At 37.9% G+C, this 23,830-nt stretch overlaps 1 protein-coding gene across 2 annotated transcripts; it reads left to right on the plus strand.

Moving 5' to 3' along the window:
• The first annotated feature begins 165 nt into the window (after nucleotides 1-165).
• Nucleotides 166-22,291, plus strand: LOC113682714 (transient receptor potential cation channel subfamily A member 1). 2 transcript variants are annotated; one of them, XM_027199878.2, is made up of 30 exons: nucleotides 166-299; nucleotides 4,584-4,837; nucleotides 5,169-5,247; nucleotides 5,897-6,072; nucleotides 6,356-6,463; nucleotides 6,768-6,876; nucleotides 7,748-7,845; nucleotides 7,966-8,013; nucleotides 8,400-8,585; nucleotides 9,659-9,847; nucleotides 10,412-10,498; nucleotides 10,807-10,892; nucleotides 11,790-11,951; nucleotides 12,259-12,373; nucleotides 12,832-13,001; nucleotides 13,445-13,529; nucleotides 13,823-13,879; nucleotides 14,305-14,388; nucleotides 14,616-14,686; nucleotides 15,092-15,236; nucleotides 15,734-15,757; nucleotides 16,341-16,421; nucleotides 16,589-16,755; nucleotides 17,616-17,676; nucleotides 18,177-18,242; nucleotides 18,958-19,131; nucleotides 19,726-19,794; nucleotides 20,141-20,251; nucleotides 20,731-20,846; nucleotides 21,867-22,291. In XM_027199878.2, exons 2-30 carry the CDS (start codon nucleotides 4,634-4,636, stop codon nucleotides 22,015-22,017), a joined length of 3,279 nt encoding a protein of 1,092 aa, XP_027055679.2. In that variant the 5' UTR covers nucleotides 166-299; nucleotides 4,584-4,633; the 3' UTR covers nucleotides 22,018-22,291. The 2 variants fall into 2 exon arrangements, with proteins under 2 accessions (XP_027055679.2, XP_089044053.1); XM_089187927.1 differs by lacking the exon at nucleotides 166-299 and having other exon boundaries at nucleotides 5,169-5,321.
• Nucleotides 22,292-23,830: the final 1,539 nt, after the last annotated feature.

Raw genomic sequence — 23,830 nt, forward strand, 5'->3', positions numbered from 1 at the left:
TCGACCGAGGTGTATCGTACAGGGTTTTAAATATTTAGAGTTCAAAAGAAGTTTGTATTTGTAATAGAAAGCATGATAGTGAAAAACTTCGAGAGGCAGATGCATGTTAAACAAAGACGATGCCAGATCACGTGACTGAATGTTTTTGTGAGCGTAAGTGATTTTGTTTATAATTGTTCTGCTGAACAATTCTTGTAACAGTTGCCCTAGAGAACGAACCACAACTGAATACTGGGTTTTGAAATTCACGCTACGACACTATGCTGGTAACCACAGTCGAAAAAAGTTCAGCGTAAAAGGCAAGTGTAGTAACTAGCCTATCAGATATTTGTGTGTGTGTTTTTGTTATAAGCGGGGATTATTGACACATTTTCGACCGGTTTAATGCTTCACCACAAGAGACATGCCTAGAGTGACTCGAGGTGCAATTAGGGAGTACGAAATTTTTTTTTTTTACTGAGCTCTAACGTTGAAACCTGGTTCTTTTGTGAAGGTGGAGAAGCTTTCCTTCATTCTATTCTGTCTTTGCCGTTTTATGAGCTAGGTTTGGTAGTTAAGACCTAAATCAAGATGTAAGACAGAAAGACGCAAGACTCTGATTGGCGAGTTGTAATTGTACAACGAATCCGGCATCCCTCTGAGAAAAAAGAAAATTAAATTGCTTTCTTAGCCGTCAAATTAAAGAGGCTTCCGATATTAAAGCGCGCAGTGTTTCGGCTGCGTACTATTATCTTACAGTATTTCGACTTTGTGGAGTCCAACTAGAGAGCTTCATTGGTCGAGGATGAAATTAACCTTTTGGTAAATCAATTCATTCTTCGATATGCACTGTGAAGACGTTTGACTCTGGAACGTGGAAATTATGCCAGAACCAGTATTCTTGTCCAATTCAAGTCTTTATGTTTTTCTTAGAGGCGTTTGAGACAAGAAACTGGTGGAATGTGCTCTGTATTGTTCATGAATTTTCAGAAGATTCTAGTCGAACACGCGTGCTGACAATAAATGTATTTGGTAATTAAGCTCTATTGACTGGAACCCTATTGTTTATGTATCATTTCAAAGTAGTTCCTACACGAAATAGAACCCCGTTTAAATCAGTTGACAGTAGCAATGAAAAACTTGCTAAACATGCGAGACAGGGTTCGAAAAATGCGTAAATCAATCGCTTTCGGATAGTATTGATTACACTCTACAGACTTTCCTCGTGTTCCCCTGCTATCTCGCTTATGTCTTGGAAACTGAGGCTTGATTTTACCGTTATGGTTGGATTTAATAGAAGTGCTGAAAACAGTGAATTTGTAGTCTGACTACTCACACGCCGGCTTATAATTCAACTTATATTGAAAGCCAAATGATAACCGTTTTTTTGGTGAGCCAACGTTAGGGTAATAGGAGCAGTATTTAGGTTTAACGTCTAACTTTATTAGTTTATACTTTAGGGGAGAAGTTTCCTACCGCTTTCCTTTGAGTTTTCTTGTTTCACTTCAAAAAATGAATACAACAGCGTTGCTCGCTAGCGATGAGTCTGAATATTCGAGAAGCCAATCTGCATATTTGATCTGCATATTTAAATGCGTCATAGCTATTCGATGTGACTGGCTACAAAAGTAGGCAAAATTGAAAAAGAAAGTTATTGTTTTTAGACGGAAAGCTCTCTGGCTGTGGAAATATTTGTTTTTGTGTTCACACTTTGTTGTAATTAAAAGTTTAGGTCCATAACACCTACTAATAGCTAAAAACAAAAGGAGTCTTTCGACTTCCCTAGTAATCATCTCTGTCAACTATGGCTGTAAAAAGGAACTAAAGAGTTTTTAAGCATTTTGATCACCGTTTGCACACAGAAGACTGAGTGGCCTCACGAAATACTAGATAATGAAATCTGAGTAAACGTCAACTGGAATTTCAGATCTTATAATGCAGTAAAGATTTTTTCCTCTCTCGACTGCGTAAAAACAAAGAGGCGGTTAATCGTGTTGTCAAAAATGCCTCCCTTTGTCACGATTTACCTGCTTAAACGATCTTATTTTTATATTGTTTTGTCCACAGCTTTGTTACAACTTGTTCATCATTCATTGATAAGGGCGCTCTAACTAGTCAAAAATCTATCATCTATTGTATGTTTACTGTTTTATTTGCTGAATATTGTCAAATGCTTTAAAGATAATCTTTCAGAGGCAGAGGAGAACATTTTGTTTCAGAGCACACCTGTAATAACCCATGGAAGATGTTGAAAAACGGGCCTCAAGTGAGAAATCGTGATTTAGAAATTGTTTTTTCTTTCTTACGTCTTCCACTTCAAAAGCCGATAGCAGGGAGGAGTAATATTTTGCCTGAGGGAGCCCCTCAATGCCCTTTTGCTGCTCAAAATAGAATACCTGACACGCTCCATGGTTTTTTTTGCATGATTAGTAAACAGCACGGACTTAACGAAGAAGATGAAGTGAATATTAGTTGTGATCTTGAAAAATGAGAGGTAAACATTTCAAGATGTTTGGACCGTCACCGGGCTTTTCTTCGCAGGTCCGCTCTGACGAAAGGCTAACGCTCGAAACGCCAGCTTCAAAAACTTTTAAGTGTCGGCAATTTACACTGTAAACTCAGTTGATGAAACCAAAATATTTTGTAATACCCACTCCGACAATGCATCACACAAGTTATTAAGAAACTTGCTCCCCCAAGATATAACCCCAAGCTGATTTGGTTCTTTTGTTTCAATATTGCGCAATTCAAACAAACCTTTTTAACTCACTTACCACGTGACTTTGATGCATAAGTTAGAGAGTAAATAGTATTTGAATTGACGCTTGATCAACCAAACGTTTTTCATGGATTTGATAAAAGGTAATACTTTTTATGCATTCGAAAATTGCGCAGTTCTAAGCTCCCTTATTCATTATGAAGTGAATTTCTCTCTCTCAACCAAGTGAATTTCCTGGCGTTTTTTGCAAGAAACAATTTCAGGACGCGTTCTGTTTTTCATTTAATGGCAAAGAAACTTTGGCTGAAAAAATTCGGTGGGCTTCTTCCTGCACCATTTATTGTTTTAGGAAAGATCGGAAAAAAGTACAGATGAAATAACAATCTACCATTTCGACGTTAAAATGATTTTTCCAACAGTTGATACATCTACAATATTTCACAGTAACAACAATAGAAACGAACACCCATTCAGTGGTCTGTTTCTGAAATAAAACTAACCGTTACGACGAGGCTTGAACCGAGTAAGAATTGCTGGTAGTGACCAGAGAACATTCCTAAAGGAATTACAACATGGTTTTAATGGTAGCTCTGTTCATTTTCAATCAACATAAATTGTCAACTTCAATCTAGCTGAACATCAGTTTTGGTTCGGAAGTGTAGCAGCTTTGTTTTAGAGATGAAGATTTCCCAAAATTTATTGGGAGAGTGACATGCGCCTTTAAGCAAACGAAAATCATAGTTCGCGTACAATTTGAATGAGCTTGGGTCTTCTTAATTTTTACTGAAAATAAAACTCACTCAACTCTCTGTTTACCTATGTGTGTCCTTTGTTCTTTTCACCTCCCCATTTTTAAGTTTTTCGTCATCTCTAAGTCATTGGATCGTGATCAAGGGAAAACAATGTATCTGGACTAGTTTCCAAGTGCAGTTGTCGTAATTTAAAACAATTAATCAGATTTGATCTAAGAACTTTTTCACCCCGAAAAGAAAAATTATTTTTCTCTGTGAAATGATCGAGGACAGTGACTTAGGCTCAGCAAATTCCCTACGGTCTGTAAATATAGAAGTACCGCTTGAGGAAGATATTGACAAATCTGAAAGGTATAAACTATAAATGATGCAATTGAATGATCCATATACAAGGAGTCAAAATCAGTGCTTTTGACCGGGTTTAAAACAACAGATTCAAAAGGTGGAAAAAAACTACAGATATTTTTAAGTGTAAAGCAATTTTGTTACCACGATTAGCTAGTTTTAGTTACCAGAACTCTTTTACGAACGTAACATCATCCATGTTTAATGCTTTTTCCGATCGATAACGACACAGACATAAACCCAGAAATATGATCTCGTATGGTAAAGAAGAGTGATCGGAGAAACGTTTGTAAATGACTTGAAAAAGTCTGCTTCTAGAGTTCATCCTAAGGAGTTCATCTAAAAGAACCCTCCCCCGAAGTTACTTGCGCAATCTTTGCAAAAGACTGAAACAAGTGTTTAAAAGATTTTTCGATGTCTACGAGGAGCCTAATAAATAGAAAAAGATTGGAATGCCTATAACATGATATGTCTTGCATCCATGACCCGGTTTCATTTCAACTGATTTAGCACTCGAGTGTTGTATTGTAAACTGTAACTACGTGTAGAACCAAACGAGTGGAGTTTGGCATTAAAGGTTTTAATAAAGATAGGAACCGAGCCTGACCTGGGTAGAGTATCAAGCAACGCCCTGGGAAAAATACAGAAGCTGAGAGGTTAGAACGCTGGCACGCAACCTTCTTAAAATATAGACATTTGAGAATTGACGCTTGGGAACAAGGTAACGGCCAAGAACTTGAGATTTTTCCTGACAACGTTTTACTCTTAATTTTTTTTTCATGGTTTAGCCTTTTAAAAGCAAGTCTCAAGCAGTCGGACAGTCCGCCTCATTTTCATCATGACAAAAGGAAAGAAGGTTTCGTTTGGTGGGAGCTCCACCTCAGAAGACGCAGATGAAAACTCATCGGTTTTTTCCGAAGAGGGAGTCACAAATGTGAGGACACGAAACCGAAGAAAATCCCGTGCTCTTAGTAGACTGTCAATGAGCTCAGTAAGAAGTAAAGAAGAGGGAACAGAGGCTCAATCGCGCGTGGAATCAGTGGTAAGTGTATAAAAACATGGAATAAACATTTGCATTCATGAAGAATAAGTTACTTATCATATGACCCGTGCGGCCCCCGTGTGCGCAATCCCATAAAGCTGACGTGTGCAGGGCCCGACGGGTTGACATGAGCCGATCCGAAAAATGATGTCCGGCCCTGCACTCACATGGCTTTTTGCCAAAATTTGAAGGAAAAATGAATAGATTAAAAAGAAGTGTTTTCGATGCATTTTACCCGTGGGTATCGCTTAATTCCTATGATAGGTTTGTTGATTTATGTGAACCATATCATGCGCTATTGTTGAAGAATTACTCACTTTGCTGTTCCTAGAAAAAAGACAACAAACTTCATCAACTAATCCTGGCTGGGAACGAAGAAGAAGCAAAAAGGATTATCGCCAAAGGAAATGGTAATTACAGTGTTGTAAAATGATAAGAACACAAGGTTTTTCCATGTCTCACATGCATGGCCTCCATTTGAGTGGTAAATAAGCCGCTCACTAACGCTGATTTAACAGTTTCCTGTTTTAATCTCCGCGACCAAATCAAAGTTTACTGGTGAAAATTTGGGTTTAGGTGGCTCGGTGCTCCCTTTGCAGGACGTCTTGAGTTATGATAGTTACTAATTAATCCAGAAAGGGGAAATATAACTTATTTTTCATTACCTCGTGAAGCACGCAATGATAACGGCGCCTGTAGCCAGTTATTCTGTTGCCATATGAATTTGTAGCAAATGGGGAGTTTTTAGACGGTATTGAAAAGTTTGCATTCAACTGATGTGGATCAGTTTTTTAAAGCAAGAGCCCCTGGACACAATCATGAAAGATTGTAAAGTGGTGTAAGTCATTCGAGGTCGTTTTATTTTTACATCAGATATTGTAGATATTGGTGGTAATTCCTACGTGTTTATCAGATATATCTACAAATTGGCAACAGGGATTTCTTCCTTTTTCTTATCGAAAATCATTTTTATAGGTCTATTAATTCAAACGAACGTTTGCAGTAATAATTTCACTAACAAACCCCTGTTGATTTCCCTTCGTTTCATACTTTTTCAAGATACAAACCGTCAAGATAGCTCGGGTAAGACTCCTCTCCACACGGCTATCTTGGCAAAACAGTTCAGCATTGTTGAAATGTTACTGGAGCATAACGCTGACGTCAGTTTAAAAGATGATGCGGGCGACACAGTGTTACATACTGCCATACGAGTTGGAAGTGAGAGACTGGTGCAGGTGTGAATTAGGATTCGTTTTTCATTTTAATGGTTGACTTAAGTTTGTTCAGGTTGGTAGGTACATATTTTTAGGAAAATTCCGTGCAAAAAAAGAAAAAAGCACATACACACATTTACATGCAGTTTGAGTGTGAATCTTAACAACTTTAAGTAATTTTTGAAATCTTTTTTGCTAGGCAAATGCGAAGTTTTTAACAAGGGGCTTTTTTTGCGGTTGATGAAAATTGTTTCTGAAACTTAGTAAATGTGAAGCAAATCGAATTTTTCTTTTTCTTCCTAAGACTCTCATCGAACGTGGCAGATGCAATGTTGCAGCTCTGGGGCGAAACTCGGCTACTCCTCTTCATCTTGCCGCTGAGATGGACAACGCCAGTATCTGCAAGATTCTGGTAAGTTGCACTCTTGGCTGCAAAGAATGATTCAACTCGTGGGGTCCACATGTTACTCTATCCAGTCCGGGCTCGAGATTTGAAATTTCGAGAATGCAAATTTCGCCCTTTTTTTTCGTCTCTTTGTCCTTTTTCCCGTGTAGATACGGGTCATGGCTCTTTCTCTATAAAGGTGACCTGGCAGAGGCTTTCACAAGTTCAGTAATCATCTGCATACACCCAAGACGGGACTGTACAAGACAAGTACTCAATGCTATCCAGCTTATTCGGAACTTACGTATCTCCCCTTTACTTGTTTATCCAGGTAGAGTACCACGCCTCATTGTCGCCTTTGGATGCTGAGCAGATGACACCTGTTGCTCGGGCTGTTGAAAGAGGAGCTCAAAAGTCGACCCAATACTTGTTACAAAAAGGCAAGTTCTGCAGATTCCATTTCAATTACCTAAAAGTGATGTCTTTAATGGATGTTGTCCACTCTCTAATGCAAGTCATCGGGTCCGAATCTTTAACTCGAGTTCACTAAATGCCTTTGAAATTGAATGTGGAATATCAAAGCCAAATGAATCACAACAGCCAGTCACAACATACGGAAAATCACGAGGAACCAATGAGAACTCAAAAGCAAACCGAGTGAAGCGCGGAAAAACGCTAGTGAATAAGACGCGATTGAATTAAATTTTGCATCTGATTTAAGGGGGAGAGGCGTGTTCTAGTTTTCTGGTTAAACAGAGCGAAATAAAGCAAAATCAATGCAATCACGGATTACTTTCGACACTCGATTGAAAAAGCCCCTATAAATGCAAAGTGTGCCAATGGTTTGGACAATTCTTCGTAACAGTTCTTTATTTATTCAAAGTTAGGTGCTGGATTTGAAACATGCCTTTCCCTTAGATGGTGTGAAATTTCTATAAGCTACACCTGCATGTACTTAACTCATATAAAAGTTGCTACTGAATGATTTAGTTTTGTCGTATATACATTGTCAAGGGAATATAATTATAATTGATAGCACACTTTTCAATTTACCCATAGTAATTTGGGTTTTGATTACACCTCGGAAGATTTGAATCGATATTTTCTTACCATGCTTTTTATTTCTGATTTACGTCACTGATAAACGAAACTGATTCAATGAGTTTGCCTACCTCTGTCTGTTAATGTCATCAGTCAAGCCCCACTTTATTATTTCTTTGACTGAGAGCTCCACGTGGCAGGTTTGGCAAACAATAATAAGAGGGCTGCAAACATCATACTAACAAAAGCGCACTTTGCTTCGCACCACAGCGCAAGAAGAGACAGGTTCTGTAGAGAATTTCAAGTATAACGTTGACATGGACGGCAGCTCTCTTCTTCACTTGGCTGTAAACAGTGGAATTTTAGGGGTAAGAATAATATGTCGCTGAGCTGTGATAGCTTCCTTGTTTGTCAAAGACATTCTTTATCATCAATTCTATTATGTTATGTGAATCTCACTAATGCAGGGTATGTTCGTTTTGTCATAGGTTGTGGAAACATGTGTCCAGTATGAAGTTCGCATCAGACAACCAAGGGTATAGGACTTAACTTCACAATAGTTTTCAGGTTTTATTTAGTAAAAAGACTTTGGTGGCAATCAAGATAGTCGAAACAGGGACATGTGAAATGTTAATTTTAGAATAGCAACATTCTACATAAAGCGGTCAATTTAAGAGAAATGTTGTATGTCCTTCTCATGCCTTGACGTAGAATTTATTGTTCAATTATTTCTTTTAAACCAATCTACATCGATCACTGAAAAATAACAAAGCAGTTTAAACTTTTAATTCGTTATACAAAATGCTTCTTGCATAGAATTAAGCTAAGTTGTCAGGTTTAACATGTAGTTAGACTTCATAGCAACATTCCAATAGCCACGGTTTTTTATTTCCATCTTATATTTGCTTTACTTATCCCACAGAGAGAAGATAAAATAACAGCATTTCACATGGCATGCGAACAAGGATCCTTGCCGATAGTGAAGTACCTCGTCAGCAAAGACCCCGCTCTGTGTAGAATAACTATTGTGGACTGCAAGGGGAGGACGCCACTTCACATGGCTGCTGGTAAAAACCACGCTGAGATCGTAGAGTTCTTGTTGGAGAATGTATGTATCATTAGCTCGTCGGTAGATTAAAGATGATGCAGTTTCAGGTCAAAGATCTTGACAATATTGTCAGTCAAATTATTTCGTCGCACTGGTCCAGTGAATGTTTAAGGATTAGTAAGGAACCGCTCAAGTCAAAGAGATGACTTTAAATCATATAATAAGGCTATGAAAAGGAGGACATAGAGAACTCGCGAAAAAAAAACGCTGACACTAAGACTTTTATTTGCAATTGTGACATTTGCCGCGTCTTGAGATTCCTAAGACTAATATAACCTTTAGTAAATGCCATTTATGGCAGTTTTGAACCTTGTTCATTGAACTTGCCGCCTACTTGTATCGTAATAAACATCCAGACCCCATTTATGTTTATCTTGGAAATCTGTTTGAGTAATTGGGAGCTAAAGAACAAGGGCATCCTAAATCGACGTCAAGGGTTTTTGTGAACTGCACCTTCTGGTTTTGCGTTTGAGGCCAGGTTACTGAGTTGTTTTCAAGGTAACGGCGTCCGTGATCAAAGTTTTAGCGCCTTTGAAGACAAATTTCGTATTGTTACGTCACTCTTTGGAATCTCAACCACGGCAATCAGTGAATCATATGATTGCACCTTTTAGGGGCAGTGATTAAAATGTTATGGTTTCTTAAGCACAAATTTCGTCTGTGCACATTAGCGAGAGTTAACACCGTTCTTCAATGTCTACTCTGGATCAGGTTCATGTAATAGTTTCCACTTAGCTAGCTTGAAAAGGTCACTCAGCAAAACGAGTGATGCTGTCAATATTCTAGGAGTCTTATCAACGCATACCCTGACCAGTTATGAGGTATTATCGGCTCTGAAGCATGTGCTTTCACATTTAAGTTACAAGTTCCAAAATATTTTCCGAATTATACCCAGCCTGCACAATTTCGCTTGCTCTAGGGTCTTCCTCTTTTGGTTTGTTCCCTTGAAAGCGTGAAACTTTCGTCAGTGAGACCAGTGAGTTTGTGCGTCAAAGATGTTCTCTAAAAAGCAATACTAAGATCTTTTATGCAGTGGCTTGTCAATTACTTATTTGATACAATTCCTTCTTTAGGGAGCAGCTCTTGACCCAAAGGATGATGAGCGGCGTTCACCGTTGTTCCGGGCGGCTAATTATGGGGCACACAGTGTAGTGAAGCTTCTTATGGATCACGGAGCTGACGTCACTGTACGGGACATAATGCTTAAGTCAGTGGTCCACGCTGCTGTGGGGGATGTGAAATCTATGGAAGCTTTGTTACAGGTAAGGGTTGCTACTCTATTAAATGTAGGTTTTAATCATATTTGGTTCTGACTTGTTGTTGGAGGATTTCGACCCCTTTTGCTTGTTTTTGCTTTTAGCTGTTGATCACCATGGTGGTTGTAGAAAGCTTTTATGCCTTATCACTTAGATAACTGCGAGTCAGGCTTCAGACTACGATAAGTTAGGTTCAACTGAAACCAGTTAATTAGGAGTTAAGGCTCCGCTATTTCCCAGTGAGAGAAAAGGTTGGCATTGTGCTTTCATTCGGCCCCCAATGAATTAAATTTCTCCTTATCTCGATTTAAGGCCGCGTCCTTCGGTGTTGTCTGTGTCACGCACAGCAGTTTTTGTCAGGATGTATTGGGTCTTAATATCGTGCATCATATTTGTTTGTCGAGGATGGTTTAAAGGGACCTTTGAAATTTGCACCTTGAAGTCTCTCCCCTCATCGGAGTAGTTATTGTACATTGTATTAAAACAGCGTGGGGAGAATTCTCTTGTGAGATATCTTCAGAAGTTTTATTTGTTTCCTGTAAATCAGCTATCGAAGTTTTCTATTCACAGAGTCCAATAGCTGCTGCACTCATCACAGAGAAAGACGATGATGGTTTTTCACCAGTTCATTATGCAGCAAAATCAGGGGACTTGAAGGTTCGATGTTCACATGCTTTAGCATCTTGAAAACATTTAAAATGTATAATTAACATTAAAATAGAATAAAGGGGGTAAGTTTCTAAGGAAACTGTGGTGGTGGTGCTGCTGCCTCGGTGGGAGAGTGTAACAAGGTCATTTAGTATTATCAACTGATTTGGTAACGTAAATTGACCACCGTAAAGAATTTAAAAGCTGGCGCTTCGACCGACGAAACGTTAGCTTTTGAATTCTTTAAGGTGGCCAATTAACACTAAAAAAGGTTTAGTAAGTTAAGTTAGAGGTATTTTTATTCAATTCTTTAATAGAATATCAAGTTGTTTGCAACCAAAAACCGAGCATCTTCCAGTGTTTTATCTAATAGCTTGGACACTCCAATCCACGTGGCTTCCAGGTATGATTTGAATTAATTTATGGCTTAAAAAGGATGTTTTTGGTTTGGAAAAATAAATTTAAAAAAAAATTCTTAAAAGGGGATTCAGTCATGTTTTAAGTATCTTGAAGTATCTCTTGGAAAATTGCTGAGCCACATTTCGTTTAGCGAGCTGCTTTGTGGGTAAAACAAGGAGTGTTGTTTGAGCTTTGCATCCTGTTGTTTCAAAGAATATGGAAAAACAAAAATTACGAAGCTCTTCCACCACTGAAAGTTAAGAGCAACACCAATGGTGCATTTCTTTAGCTAGCTAAAGGGGTAAATTGCACAGGAGATATCCAAGGCTTTAATGGCACAATGGAATCTACAATCCCTCATTTCAAAGGATGGAAAAACAACATGAGAAGAAAACAGTTTGCCTCGTAGTGGCTGGTCTGTTCGAAAGGGCCTTGATTTGTCCCCTCAAGCATGATCATTATGTTTTATAATGGACAAGCTAAAGAAACTGGCAATTTGTATACTTTCGAACGTGCATCTGTCCTGTCATAAGAAATGTGCCCCGATCAAGTAGTCTGATCGTCCGGCTAAGAGTAGTCTTGAGAAGGAGAGTTTTTAGTAGTATCGACTGACGTTTTGACAACCTTAACAGTTATCATCAGAGTTGACTTCGCTGATGACTTCTGCTGAGGATGTTGCATGGTGTGACTAGCCCGAAGCTGTCCTTTTTAGCCTAAAAATTCGTCGATTTGTACTGTACTGTAACGAAGATTACCTTCCTCTTGTTATCCGCTTCAAATCTCTCAGACCGTGAAAGCTCTGGGAATACCTACAGCTTTGTAACTTAGGGCTTTTTAACGATTATGTTGCGAGCATTTTTTTGTTAAACGCATTCAAGCCTTCTTCTAATTGCTACAACAGATACGGTTGGACAGAAGTCGTAGTGGCTCTCATGGACAATCAGAATGTGAAGATCGTTAATCTGGGTAACAGTCAAGGTAAAACGGCCCTACACTATGCTTGCTCAGAAGGACATGACCGCGCAGTGGAGACACTCTTAAGACTTGGTGCTTTAGTAGAAAAGTAAGAGACTCATCACCACCTAAAATAAGTAGGATCGCGTTTTTTTTATTCTTGGACAACATAAAAAAATTGCTTGCCACAAGATGTTCTAGTCCAAACATGTCATCCGTTTGTAGGGATCAGAGGTGAATAAACGGTAGAGTAACAGAAGCGACATGAATGCATACAAACACCATACAAAACACCTGTTGTTGATAGACAATGCACAGGCGAACAGTTCTAAAGAACCCTCATATCTTATGGACAACATTCAGTAGACTTGACACTAAATTCAGCATGACAGCCCTGATTTCACTTTTCGTTTTAGAGATCAGAATGAGCGGACCCCGCTTCATTTAGCCGCCACCAAAGGTTCCCTCCTCTGTTGTCAAGTCCTTGTCAATAAAAATGACGAATGCATCAACGACGTGGATAGAAGCAAGGTTCTTGATCTTTAAAAAAGCTTTTAAATGAACCTAGTTAGTGAACTCTATAAGCGCCCGCCTGGTTTGATGTTATTTGATGATGTAAGAATTTTACTTTGTTAATTAACCGTTAGCCGACCGGAACCCTAAGGAGTTTGGCTTGAACGCGTTAATATATAGAAAAGAAGGAGATGTGGTTATGCAATGGTTAGAGAGTGGCTACAAAGGTTATCATTACTCAGGCCGGTGTCATTTCGTAGTTCTTTGCCGTAAAACATGCATATTTTACTATTCTCCACCAGCGCATGTAAGTGGCGACCCCTTAGAGAAACTTTTGTCTTTGTGCATAGATTTTGCCGCAATGGATTGTTGCAACTTGAAAAAATTTAAGGTCTTAAACGCTTGGCCAGGAAGCTGACCTTGAATTGTTTTACTGTCGTTCATTCCTTTTCTTATTTTCATCTTTTTATTTACAGAATACAGCCATGCACTTAGCAGCTATCAACAATCAACCAGAGGTAATGGAATTTTTTCTGTCACATAACAAAGCTTCCATTTTGAGGAATGGAGATAATCAAACCATATTGGACATAGCTGTATCTTTGGAGATGAAAGAAGTTGCGGTGGTAATAGCAAAACACGACAGGTATGATCCGATGATCCGCCCTTACCTGCTTGATTCTCAAACTCTCATACATGTGGGAGCATATTATGCAGCATGCACGTGTACTTTAACATTTGTCTGGTCGGCAAAAAAGAAGGTCCAGTTTAGATCAGTGGAGTGTTTGTCAAAGCATAGAATCTGATGTAAAAATTTGACCTCATGAGAACAAAAAGACGGTTCAAAGATATTCATTGTGTTTTTACATTTAGGCTGCTCCTTGAAAGCTACTGAGTGAATCGATCTTCTGCTTTCTACAAGATAATATAAATTTAAAGTATATTTCACAACTGTTGAACACTAAGTTTTGCAAAGTGCCAGGATACAAAGCCACTAGAAAGTTGTAGGTGGTTGTGATCGGTAATTAAAGGAATCAACCGCGCGAGAAGCTGCACCCCAGGCTTAGAAAATGGTGTCGTCTCTTTTAGATGGCAAGAGGTGCTTTCTAAAAGCACTACTGGTTTGGTTCCCATCATGGATACGTTGATTCGTAAGATGCCCGAAGTAGCTGTGGTAAGTGGCTAGTAGTAATAACACTCATATAATGACAAGTAAGAGAACTCAACCTGCAAATTATTACATGACCGAAGTTGTTGATCCTTCTCAGCCATTTGAAAAAATTATTGAGGTGCATAATATTGAGATGGATTAAACTGTCTTTAACAGCTGTCTGTTTTTTTTAAAATTATCTTTGACTTCATTCTGTGGTTTGTTTTTGATGAGACTCAGAGAGAATTAAGATCAACACCAACGGCACGAAACAGGTTAAATGCTTAGAAATAGTAATTTTTGTCTATATCCCGTAGTTCTTCCTTGATCAGAGCGTGGAGAAAAAGGGTGACCCAGAATCTAACCATTATTTGGTGAGTCCACTTGACAATTGTATTTATAAAAATGATTCCCCTCTCAGAAGAAAACGCTTAAGTGCAATTTGCAGCTAAAATTTCGATTTCATTTTTCAAGATGTACTTGAAATTGAAAGCTATCTTCGCAGTAATGAACACTACTGTAGTAGTGAAAATAAGGCCTGAAAAAATTCAGGCCTGCCTTGCCTCATTTCTACGAAGATCGCTTTCAATGTCATTTCCCAAACCGCAGTTCACTTATGATCTTCATATATTCACAGTCGTAATTAATCCGCTTGTTGTTTCGATGAATAAGATTTTTAGTAAAAGATGTCTAGATGAATTGTCATATCACAATAAGTGGAAAGTGATCAGCTTGCATGACAACTCGATAGGTCACATTCATATCGATGGATTTGAAATAACTTTGTTGTTACTCCTAGGTGAAATATGACCTGAATCTAGTTCAAGGGCAGTTTCCAGGAGAGCCTTTTAAAGCTGATAATAAATCACTACAACTGATCAAGGTAAATTACTACCTTACTTAAGTCGGTAGGTCTATTTTAGATTAATATTTTCAGATTTACTGGCACTTGTCAATTGTTTCAGACTGTGAAGTGATTCAACGACGCCAAGTCAATTCTCTTCTTGGTCATCATTTTGTGTCAGTGATCAAATGAATACGATTAATTCCTTAAGACAGCTAACATTTTTGTTTATGCCTAAGATTCAGTTCATTGATTTTTTTTTTAAGACGATGGCGGAGTATCGGCGGGAACGTTGCCTCACCCATCCCATCAGTTTCATGTTACTGAATATGAAATGGTAAGTAATAATTCCAAGGATCCAAATTCCAAGTTTGTCTGAATTCACTCTTTCTTTCTATTGGTGTTAACTGCCTCCTAGGGCTTTCCGTAATTACCTTTCGGTAACTTTCACTCTAGGTAATTTAAATTTAACATTGAAAAAATTGAATGAATCTTAGTTAAAATTGATCACTGACACAAATTCACCAAAGTTTTACACCCTTCTTTTTATACCTTAATGACTTCCATGAAAGCAGCGCGTGGGGATTGTTACAGTTAATACTGGACTGAACTAAATCAAGAGAATATCAACACTTTACGATCTTTTGACTTAATACAGAGGAGTAAACTTTATTTCATGTCACCATTATCACGGCACAAACCGAAAATTGAAAAAAAAATTTTTTTAATTTTTTGATTTCAGGAAAAAGTTTGGTTGGTGGACATTTGGTTTGAACCTTGTCTCCTACTTCTTGTTTTTGATTCCGCTGACCGCTTTGACTGTGTACGATCGCACTAATAAAGACATCCATTGCAAGAAAGACAATTCTACTGAATCTGGTTATGATGTATGTGTCGTATGATGTATGATGTATGATGTATGTGTCGCAAATTCAAGGAAACTGAAAGTAAGGGGTTGGACTAGGCATTAGTTCGCCTTCTTCTAGTGAGGATTATTGATCTTTTTCATGTTTCATAAAGCATTTAATGACTTGTTTAAGAGAAACAGTGAGTTTATTAACCTCAAGAACCTCAATTTTTTAGGGGAACAACTAAAAAGTAGAGCGATGACTGCAAAAATAAATTTTCTTAACCCTGGCTGGCGCATAAATTGGCCATGGTTCAATGTGGGCGCGTGACAGACTCTCCCCCAGTCGGGAAACGTTGTTCTTCTAATTCGATTCAGTTTTATCTCCGCGTAAGTCATATATTCCGCCCCCCAACCTCGTTTCCCTAGGTAATGCTCTTAACATCTGGAATTAATTAGCGTGCATCTGTGAGTGAATGTGTTGTTATTAGCGCTTGATTATCTTTTTATTTACCTTGCTCTTCTCTTTTTTTGTAGGAGACATGTACAACTTCAGATGTGGTAAGGACAGCTTTCCTTTAAAAATAGTCAACATTACCGTTGTGTTTTGTATGATCGTTTTTGCCTGTTGATCAAAAATGTGGAAGCAATCTGTTCTACTCGTTTATCATATTTTGACCAACTTTGTATGGATTGAATTAACTGTTAAAAAGGAAGCGCCATCACTTTTCCACACAGACAGTACTCTATAAAATAATGTGACCTTATCTTTTTGTAATTGATGGTTTGAGTGCAAACTATGAAAAAACTATGGGACATCATTTTCACTTGGTACAAGGTAAGATTGATTGTAGGTTGTGAGCAAATCTATAATTGAAGCGGCGAAGCCTGCGAGGGGTCTGTGCCCATATATACATTTCTCACCAGCAAGCGAAGGGAATGTCGGTAGAGCCTTGTGTGATGTATTCTAAAGAAAGTTGTTATTTGCTTCTTTACGAGCTTGGGACAAAGAAAAAACTGGTCAGAGTCCTTCCACCTCGACAAGTCAAACATGTTTCGAATTTTGTCAGTAACTAAATTGCTAGACATATACGTAACTTATGCACTTTTGATTTTGTTTTTTTGCTTTTTTTCATTTTTTCAGGTAACACAGGTTCTAAGCACTTTAACTTTTATTGCTTGCGTGGTTCTGATTGGAAAGCACATCTTCTCGTTAGTTCGTAAGGTAAATAATAATAACTTTACTAGAATCACTTTGACAAGTTTTTCAGTACTGTCGGACAGTCAGTACATTATTAATTGTCAGATATTTCCTGTTTATAAGACATGAATTAGAAAGAGTAGAATGGTTTTTAAGGAAAGAAAAATAACTTTCTTTTCTTTCGCAAACAGCGTGTTGCATATTTGAAAAACTTCCTGAATTACGTGGAGTGGTTATGCTACGTGGCATCCATCGTTTACATCTTCCCAACTTGTGACTGCAAGCGCGGCTATAAACAGGAAGTTGGAGCAGTGTCTGTCTTCTTTGGCTGGATGAATCTGATTCTTTACTTCAGGAGGTAATCATACAATTAGCTGAGTCCTACGCGCATTTTGATTGGTCCTTGCTTATGATCTATTGAAGGACATATATGACGTCATCATTGACAATCTTTTGTCTTTTTGTTATATAAAACAAATAGATACCATGATGCCGCGGGTCGGTTCAGTATCAGATTAATAGATCACCGAAAACGTCACAATGTGGCAAGAACATCAGTGACAGACTCGGCTGCGCATCGTCTGCCACTTCTTTGTTTCTACTACATTTTGACGTCATCTGTGATCCATTACTGAACAGACACACGGCCAACATTGATCATTCAGAAACCTTCGGAAATCCCCCCATTATGACAGACAGCAACATATACTACAACCACTGTGTTCAGAAAATTTGGAAATTCAGTCCCCTCTTTGCTTACTCTTACGGGACAGACACTATACTTACAACTTGGTCAATTAGCAATAAACAGTGAGCAACTTTCGGAATCGAATTTATCACAGGTAGATTTTTATCAGTCATCAGTCACTAGTGGATTTCCCCTTCACTGATCAGATATAACGATGAGGTAATAATGATGAGAAATAATGATGGACTGAATGAAACATCATTTATTACGTACATTAACTTGTCCGGTGTAAGTTGTCAGATTTTCTTTCCTTTTCTATTAAACTCATAATCTGACAGAACATGGTTGCAAACAAAGGTAAAATGAACTTTAAACCTAGGATAAAACTGAACTACAGCACTTATAACGAAGGTGATCTTTCAATTGTTGAAATATTCACTCCGCAGTTTTATTATATGGTTTTCATATAAGGTATCTGCTGATAATATCAGCGAGTGTATCTTAACTGAACAATCTTGTGTCTCTTTAAGGTTGTCATCTTACGGTCAATACGTCATCATGCTCACTACAATGTTTGTGACCCTTGTCAAGGTATTTAGCTTTGCACAAAATTGTCTGTTCAAAAAAAGTAATAGTATTAATGGTTCCACAATGGTTCAAACTGATCCGATTTACAGGCGCTAATAAAGGGTTACATGTTTAGAAGTGGGGCTTCCCTTATACACCAAGGTTGTCTTGAAGTACAGACATTTTTTCCAAGAAACCCTTCATCAGAGAAATTGTAAACAAATGTCATCACTCTTTCAGACAAGTAAGAGAAGCAGATTGTATTCAAAATTTTTTTTCAGCTAAACCAACAATTAACTAACTCTCGTATAGAAAATGCCTGATTAACAGCTTTCCTTAGAATCTTAACCACTTTCCTCAAATTACAGAGAGCTGCGGACTTTTTGTCAGAGCTAAATTGTTGGCCATTGAGAAGCCATGCCTACTGTGACTGCTCCGCTGTCACCCGAATATCAGATGGGATTTGAGTTCACAAACGTTGCCTGGATGCGTGACAAATCTGTATGATTTTTCTTATCTTTAAGGTTTTGCTGTTGTGGATGTTGTTTATCATGGCTTTTGGTACTACATTTTTTCTGATCGTAGATAAAGTAAGTGTACTGTACTACAAATCAATCAAGAAAAGTAATGTAGAGAATCTCGACAACTCAAAGAGCCACACGGCTAAGTTTGGACACTTGTTCTGACTAATAAAGTTCTCATTACGGAAATAAGCGTCGTTGAAAAGGGAAACACACACACAAAAAAAAGCATTTAAATGTGTTAACTCTTTATCGCTCGGTGAAACTCGCAAGTTATCCTGAAATTTTGCAGTTAACCTGCTGTTCTTTCTGTTATGGCCGCGTTTTACTTTTTAAAGACCAGAAAACCTCCTATTCACCGGCAAAAGTAATTACGTGAAATTTCAAAGATACGTGCCACTCAATAGCGTGATATCGTGGCTTTTACCTTTCTTACCTTAACGAAATTAACTACTCTATGTTTAAGTTTATCCCCATTGCACGGGAGAAGAGTTTGCTTCCCACCAAAACTAAATTCAGCTTAGCGACACTTGGATTGATTATTTACCGTGTAAGGCGACAATGTATATGATCTGATAACTGGAATTGAGTGAACCAATTAAAAAACCAGAAATTCAATGACATCCATGGTTGAAAATTCATACAGTGATAGTTCGGCATTGTTTGTTAGAAAAGATTTTGTATGTCATTCGCAGTGTTAAGCATAGATGCATTATCATGTATGCGGATGTTAGGATTAATTCACTCATTTCTAAGTATTACATTTTGTTTGTTCTATTGTTAGGAACACTTCAGCACTTTTGGATATGCCTTGATGTCAATGTATGTCATGACACTTGGAGAACTCAACTACCACGATGAATTCTTGCCTTGGGATGAGTTAGCTTTCCCGACGCTAACAAATGTTCTGTTCGTCATTCTGGTTCTTGGGATGCCCATTATTATGATGAATATGTTGGTATGTACTAAAAGCTTTTCGAGAGGTGGTTGACTTTGTCCAAATAATAAATTGTCATCCCTTTGATAAAGTGGATCGTTTTACAGCCCTGGATGGCAAGTATTGTTGTGAACAGCGTCAGACGCCTTTCGGAAAAAGGCGCACCTTTTTTCATTAATCCAGGATTAATTATTAATGAGAAGTTTTATTCTATGTTTCCATGAAATCTTTTGAATCACACATTATTGTGTCAAATATGAAATATATGAGTGCTCAGTCGGATACGATGTCACATGGGGCACACACCCAACAATATTTGCATTTCGTTCTGGATATAAGTGATTGCTTGGCGCGTGGTCAGGATCTTTCTGTTTACGCAACATCTCACATCCAAACATTCTAATTTAGGCGGTTGACTTTAATCAACTTCCTTTATCACAACGTAATACTTACAGGTGAACGCTACCTGCTTTGACTGTTCAGTTACTACTGGCATTTCCATGAGATTTCTCGACTCGACGATACAATGCAACTTACAGTTTCTTCGGAAAATAAATACTGAGTCAATAAAGTCTGTATGTGGTCTTAATCACGTGTTTTGATGTCACTCGCCAGGTTGGTCTCGCTGTTGGTGATATCGATAAAATCCAACAGAATGCTTTAATGGATCGCTATGTTCTACAGGTAAGTATCTCGGTACATAGCCTTGGACCATGGCTGTAATAAAAGCAACAAATAACAACCTCACTCTTTATCGAAACGAATCCAGTGACCAGATGTTTATTATTGAAGAAAGGGGGTTATTATTAAACTCAGCTGTATAACTTTCCCGACAATCTACACACCTTGGTGATCTACGGTAAAACAGTGACCGGTTGTGTCTCCCATACTTGCCAAGAATCGTTAAAGGGAGCATCTCTGTTTACCTGTAAATTTGAAATTCACCAGCTTTAACTAGTCAAACATGACGTATGAAAAAATTTTGAAAAATAGTTAGAGTTGAATTTGTAATGTGTTTAAACCTTTTTAGGTTCAGTTGCTGCTAGACATTGAAAACTCTATGCCGATGTTTATCCTTAAACATGTACAAGTGCCAAGCTATTCAGAATATCCCAACCACCCCAAGACACTCAAACAAAAGGTAACGGACTTTTAAAAAGATTAGACCTTAAATCTCGTTAGCGACGAAACTGGCAGAGGGGATAAATGGAATTTTTATACTTTTCTACCGGCAGCTCGGAATTCCTTGAATAATCGAAAAATAATATATTTTTTAGCAACTGTGTAATTTTTCAATACTTTGCGAAAGAAGAATTTTGATATGCTTACAGCAGTTTAGTACTAATAAAATGGTGAGCCTCGGGCATGTTTTATAGTGACTGATCGTAGGATAAACATTGAGGGCATTACCTCGTCGATGAAGTGCTGCTAAGGTCGCACACGGCTTGAGGAGAATTTCTTGGAACTAGTTTGTTCTATAGGGACAATAAGTGTTCAAGAGCAACAAATACTTTGAGCCTTTTCAAAATATACTGAGGTTATGTTCCTCAGAGGGAACCAAGCTCTCTCAGATTCTATGTTAAAAGTATCTAAGACAAAATTATTTTAACTGTCTCATAGCTGGTAGATGCCCTTATTTCTTTTGGCAAACCTGAGTCTACTGAGGTTGAAGAAGAAGAGGAGCTGTCGCCTGGAATGGTGCAGATTATTGGAAAACTTAACGAACAAGAGCAAAGGTTTGTCATCTAATTTGCCAAGAATAGAAATGAGCATTATTGTCCTGGGTGAAGTGAATGTGAAGTGGTTCGTAGCATCTAGTTCTTACCTAATTTTCCATTCCACTCATTGTTCGAAAATGTAGGTATGTCTGTAAGCATTAACTTTATTTAGTACAAATTTGTGTTAGCCTTTCATTACAAACACATCGAGATTTATAATGTGTAGATGTCAAAATTCCTTACCCGTTATAACTTAAAGAAGAGTGAATGAGCCCTTAGTTGTTTTATATTGTACCCTCTATTCTTGAAGTTTTTCTCTCAATAAGATGTGGCCCTCACACAAAGTGTATGTGTAGCAGATCGAGTTGACTTTTCATCATCGTCAGGAACTATACCTGCATTTGCCTTTTCCGAGGCCTTCTTCATTTCAACCTTGGTATTATCGTCTCGTCATAAATTACTCAGATAATAAGAGTCTCATTAATTTCTTTCCAACCTCATTTCCCTTTTTTTAATTAGGTAACAACGACACTATGATCTATTTCCCCCGGCATTCAGTTGTGATTGATACTCATGGGAATACTGGGTATATACCTCAAATTTAATGGTAGGAGAGAAAGAATGGGAAAAATCTGCCAAGATAAGAAAAAAGAACGGTGGGGCTCCTAAAACGTCTGCGACATTATAGTTGAAGTTGAGGTTTATGGCGCAGAACAACAGTGCTGGTCCCCAGCTTCTGATATTCTAAGCGAAAAGACTTCTGTGAATAGGGTGTTAGACCATCGTACACCCCATAGTATCATTTCAGGGCTCTCGGAAAGTTCTCCGGAACTATTTGTACTCCTAGGTAGTGAGAGGTACCTTGACGATAAAGTGAGTTGCCCAAGACATGGGTCAACACAAAACACAATTAATCAGCTGGATCTCAACCCCGAAACTCTAGATCCGCAGTCCAGCTAGCGTGCAAACCTTTAGTTCACCGTGTCTGTCGCAGCCTAATTCTTAACAGCGTATCTGTTTGGATTTAATTTTTTCCAGAGCCGACAAATTGTACGACGTGTTAAAAGAGCAGACTGAGATGCTGAAAGAACTTAACAGTCGCGGTCGAGAAGAAGCGGTCCGAGCAGAAAAAAAGACAGAGGACAATAACAAGACCGACAGCGGAAAACTGGGGTTGTTTGGATTTTAGCCCTTATAAAGTTAATTGACTCTCCACGTATGCGTGCATGCTATTATCATCATCTACATGCATGGTAGAGTTCTCTTTCCAAGAACCGAAATGTGGTTCAAATTACTCCCTCAGTTATTTTTCCAAAATAGCAAACATAACGGTTAAGAGGAAAACATAGAACTGAAAACAGTCTAGTTGTTTAAGAGGATCATTTTAAAACGTGAGACTGCCCTGAGTATAAACGAAAACGTTTTTGAAAGTAACAGAGTTTCGTCAATAAAAATAAAGAAAAGATAACTGTTTCAGGATTTTATTTAGTTCAAGTTTTAATCATAAAAATCGTCGCAGCACCATTCAATTCCTATCTCGCCTTTTTTACATTTTTTTAACAAGCAGGCTACTAAGATTGAATCTTTTCCCCACGCGCACACGTAATTTATGGCAGGTTGTCAAGGACATTGCACACGCAAGGCATTTAAGGTTCAGCAAATTTTGTTCTTTGGTTGGTTAATCACGTTTTGCCGCTTCTTCTCTGTTTTCACTTTCTGTTCTCATTGGCTACTTGTTCTCTTTCTCTTTGGTCACAAATCAAAATAAAAGCCCGTGGAGTGGTTCTATCTGTAGTATTATTAATTTTGAATAACAATAATTTATCGAGAAGATTCAAGATCAAATTTCAAATGTAATGTTTCCTAATCAGGATTTTTTTTTTAAAAATTGGTTGTCACAGGAACTTAATTTGCGCCATGTTTAGAGGTTAAATATCTTAAGAGGCTGTCCGCGAAAGAACGGATAAGGTAAATTTCGGCCCTTCACCGATTTCCCGAAGTTTTTCAGTGAAAGTCGACAATTCTATCCCATGTACAAATATCACATTTATTTTGATCATTTTCATTCTTTTTATTTTTTACGAGACAATTTTAAAGGTCACCCCAAAACCGCCCAATTTGCCTTCTGTGACCCCAATTACTAAGCTATAAATATCGAGCGCCATTAAATCCTTATTTCCCAATCTAGAAAGCTGATTACTTTACATATTGGAGAATGACTTTATTTCAATACTTCAAAGGTAAAACGATTACATTCTATAGAATTTTTACCGAGTTATGAAATTTCCAAAATACCTTATCGTGAGCATTGAAATTTGTGAGGAGTGAGGTACATGCGGTTGAAAGCTATTTTCTCTTACGTGGGGCCTCATCTAGAGTCAAGTCTATTGCAGCTTAAAAGTACTTAGATAAAGCAAGGTAAGCATAGAATAAAACTTTTGGGCACTCCTCATCCTGCGCCGCAGAGAGCTTTGTGAATTTCATAAATATTCGCCATCTTGATCGAAACCAACGATAAGGCGGTCCGACCTGCAAACAGGTTTCCAAAGCGTAACAGCCCTAAAATACTTAAAGATGCCGCGACGATTATCTAATGGAGTATCAAGATCGATATAAATCATCAATTTGACCATTTTTTCACGAAATGGCTCAAATTTTCCGGAAAAATACTTCGTTAATTATTCCTACATGCAAGTTAACTTCATGCGTTCGTGTTATAATACACGTCAAAAATAGTTTCTGTAACAACATTTAGCCATTCAAAGAAGTGTTCCTATAAATGTGAAACTCATCTGTTGTATCCTTTCTTAAAAGCTTTACGTAAAATTTCAAGAGCCATTTCCTTTGAACACAATGCGCTAAAGGAATTCAGTTTGTTTTGACAACTAAGTTGTTTATTTCGCTCAATTGTTTTTATCATGTGCATAATCTTTTTCAGACCTCTTTTGCCGTTTTTCTTCAGGAAAATAATTCACCCTTACTTGGGGAAAAATTTCGTCTCA

Source organism: Pocillopora damicornis, chromosome 11 (genome assembly GCF_964200805.1).
Source record: "Pocillopora damicornis chromosome 11, jaPocDami1.2, whole genome shotgun sequence".
Classification (NCBI taxonomy): Eukaryota; Metazoa; Cnidaria; class Anthozoa; order Scleractinia; family Pocilloporidae; genus Pocillopora; species Pocillopora damicornis.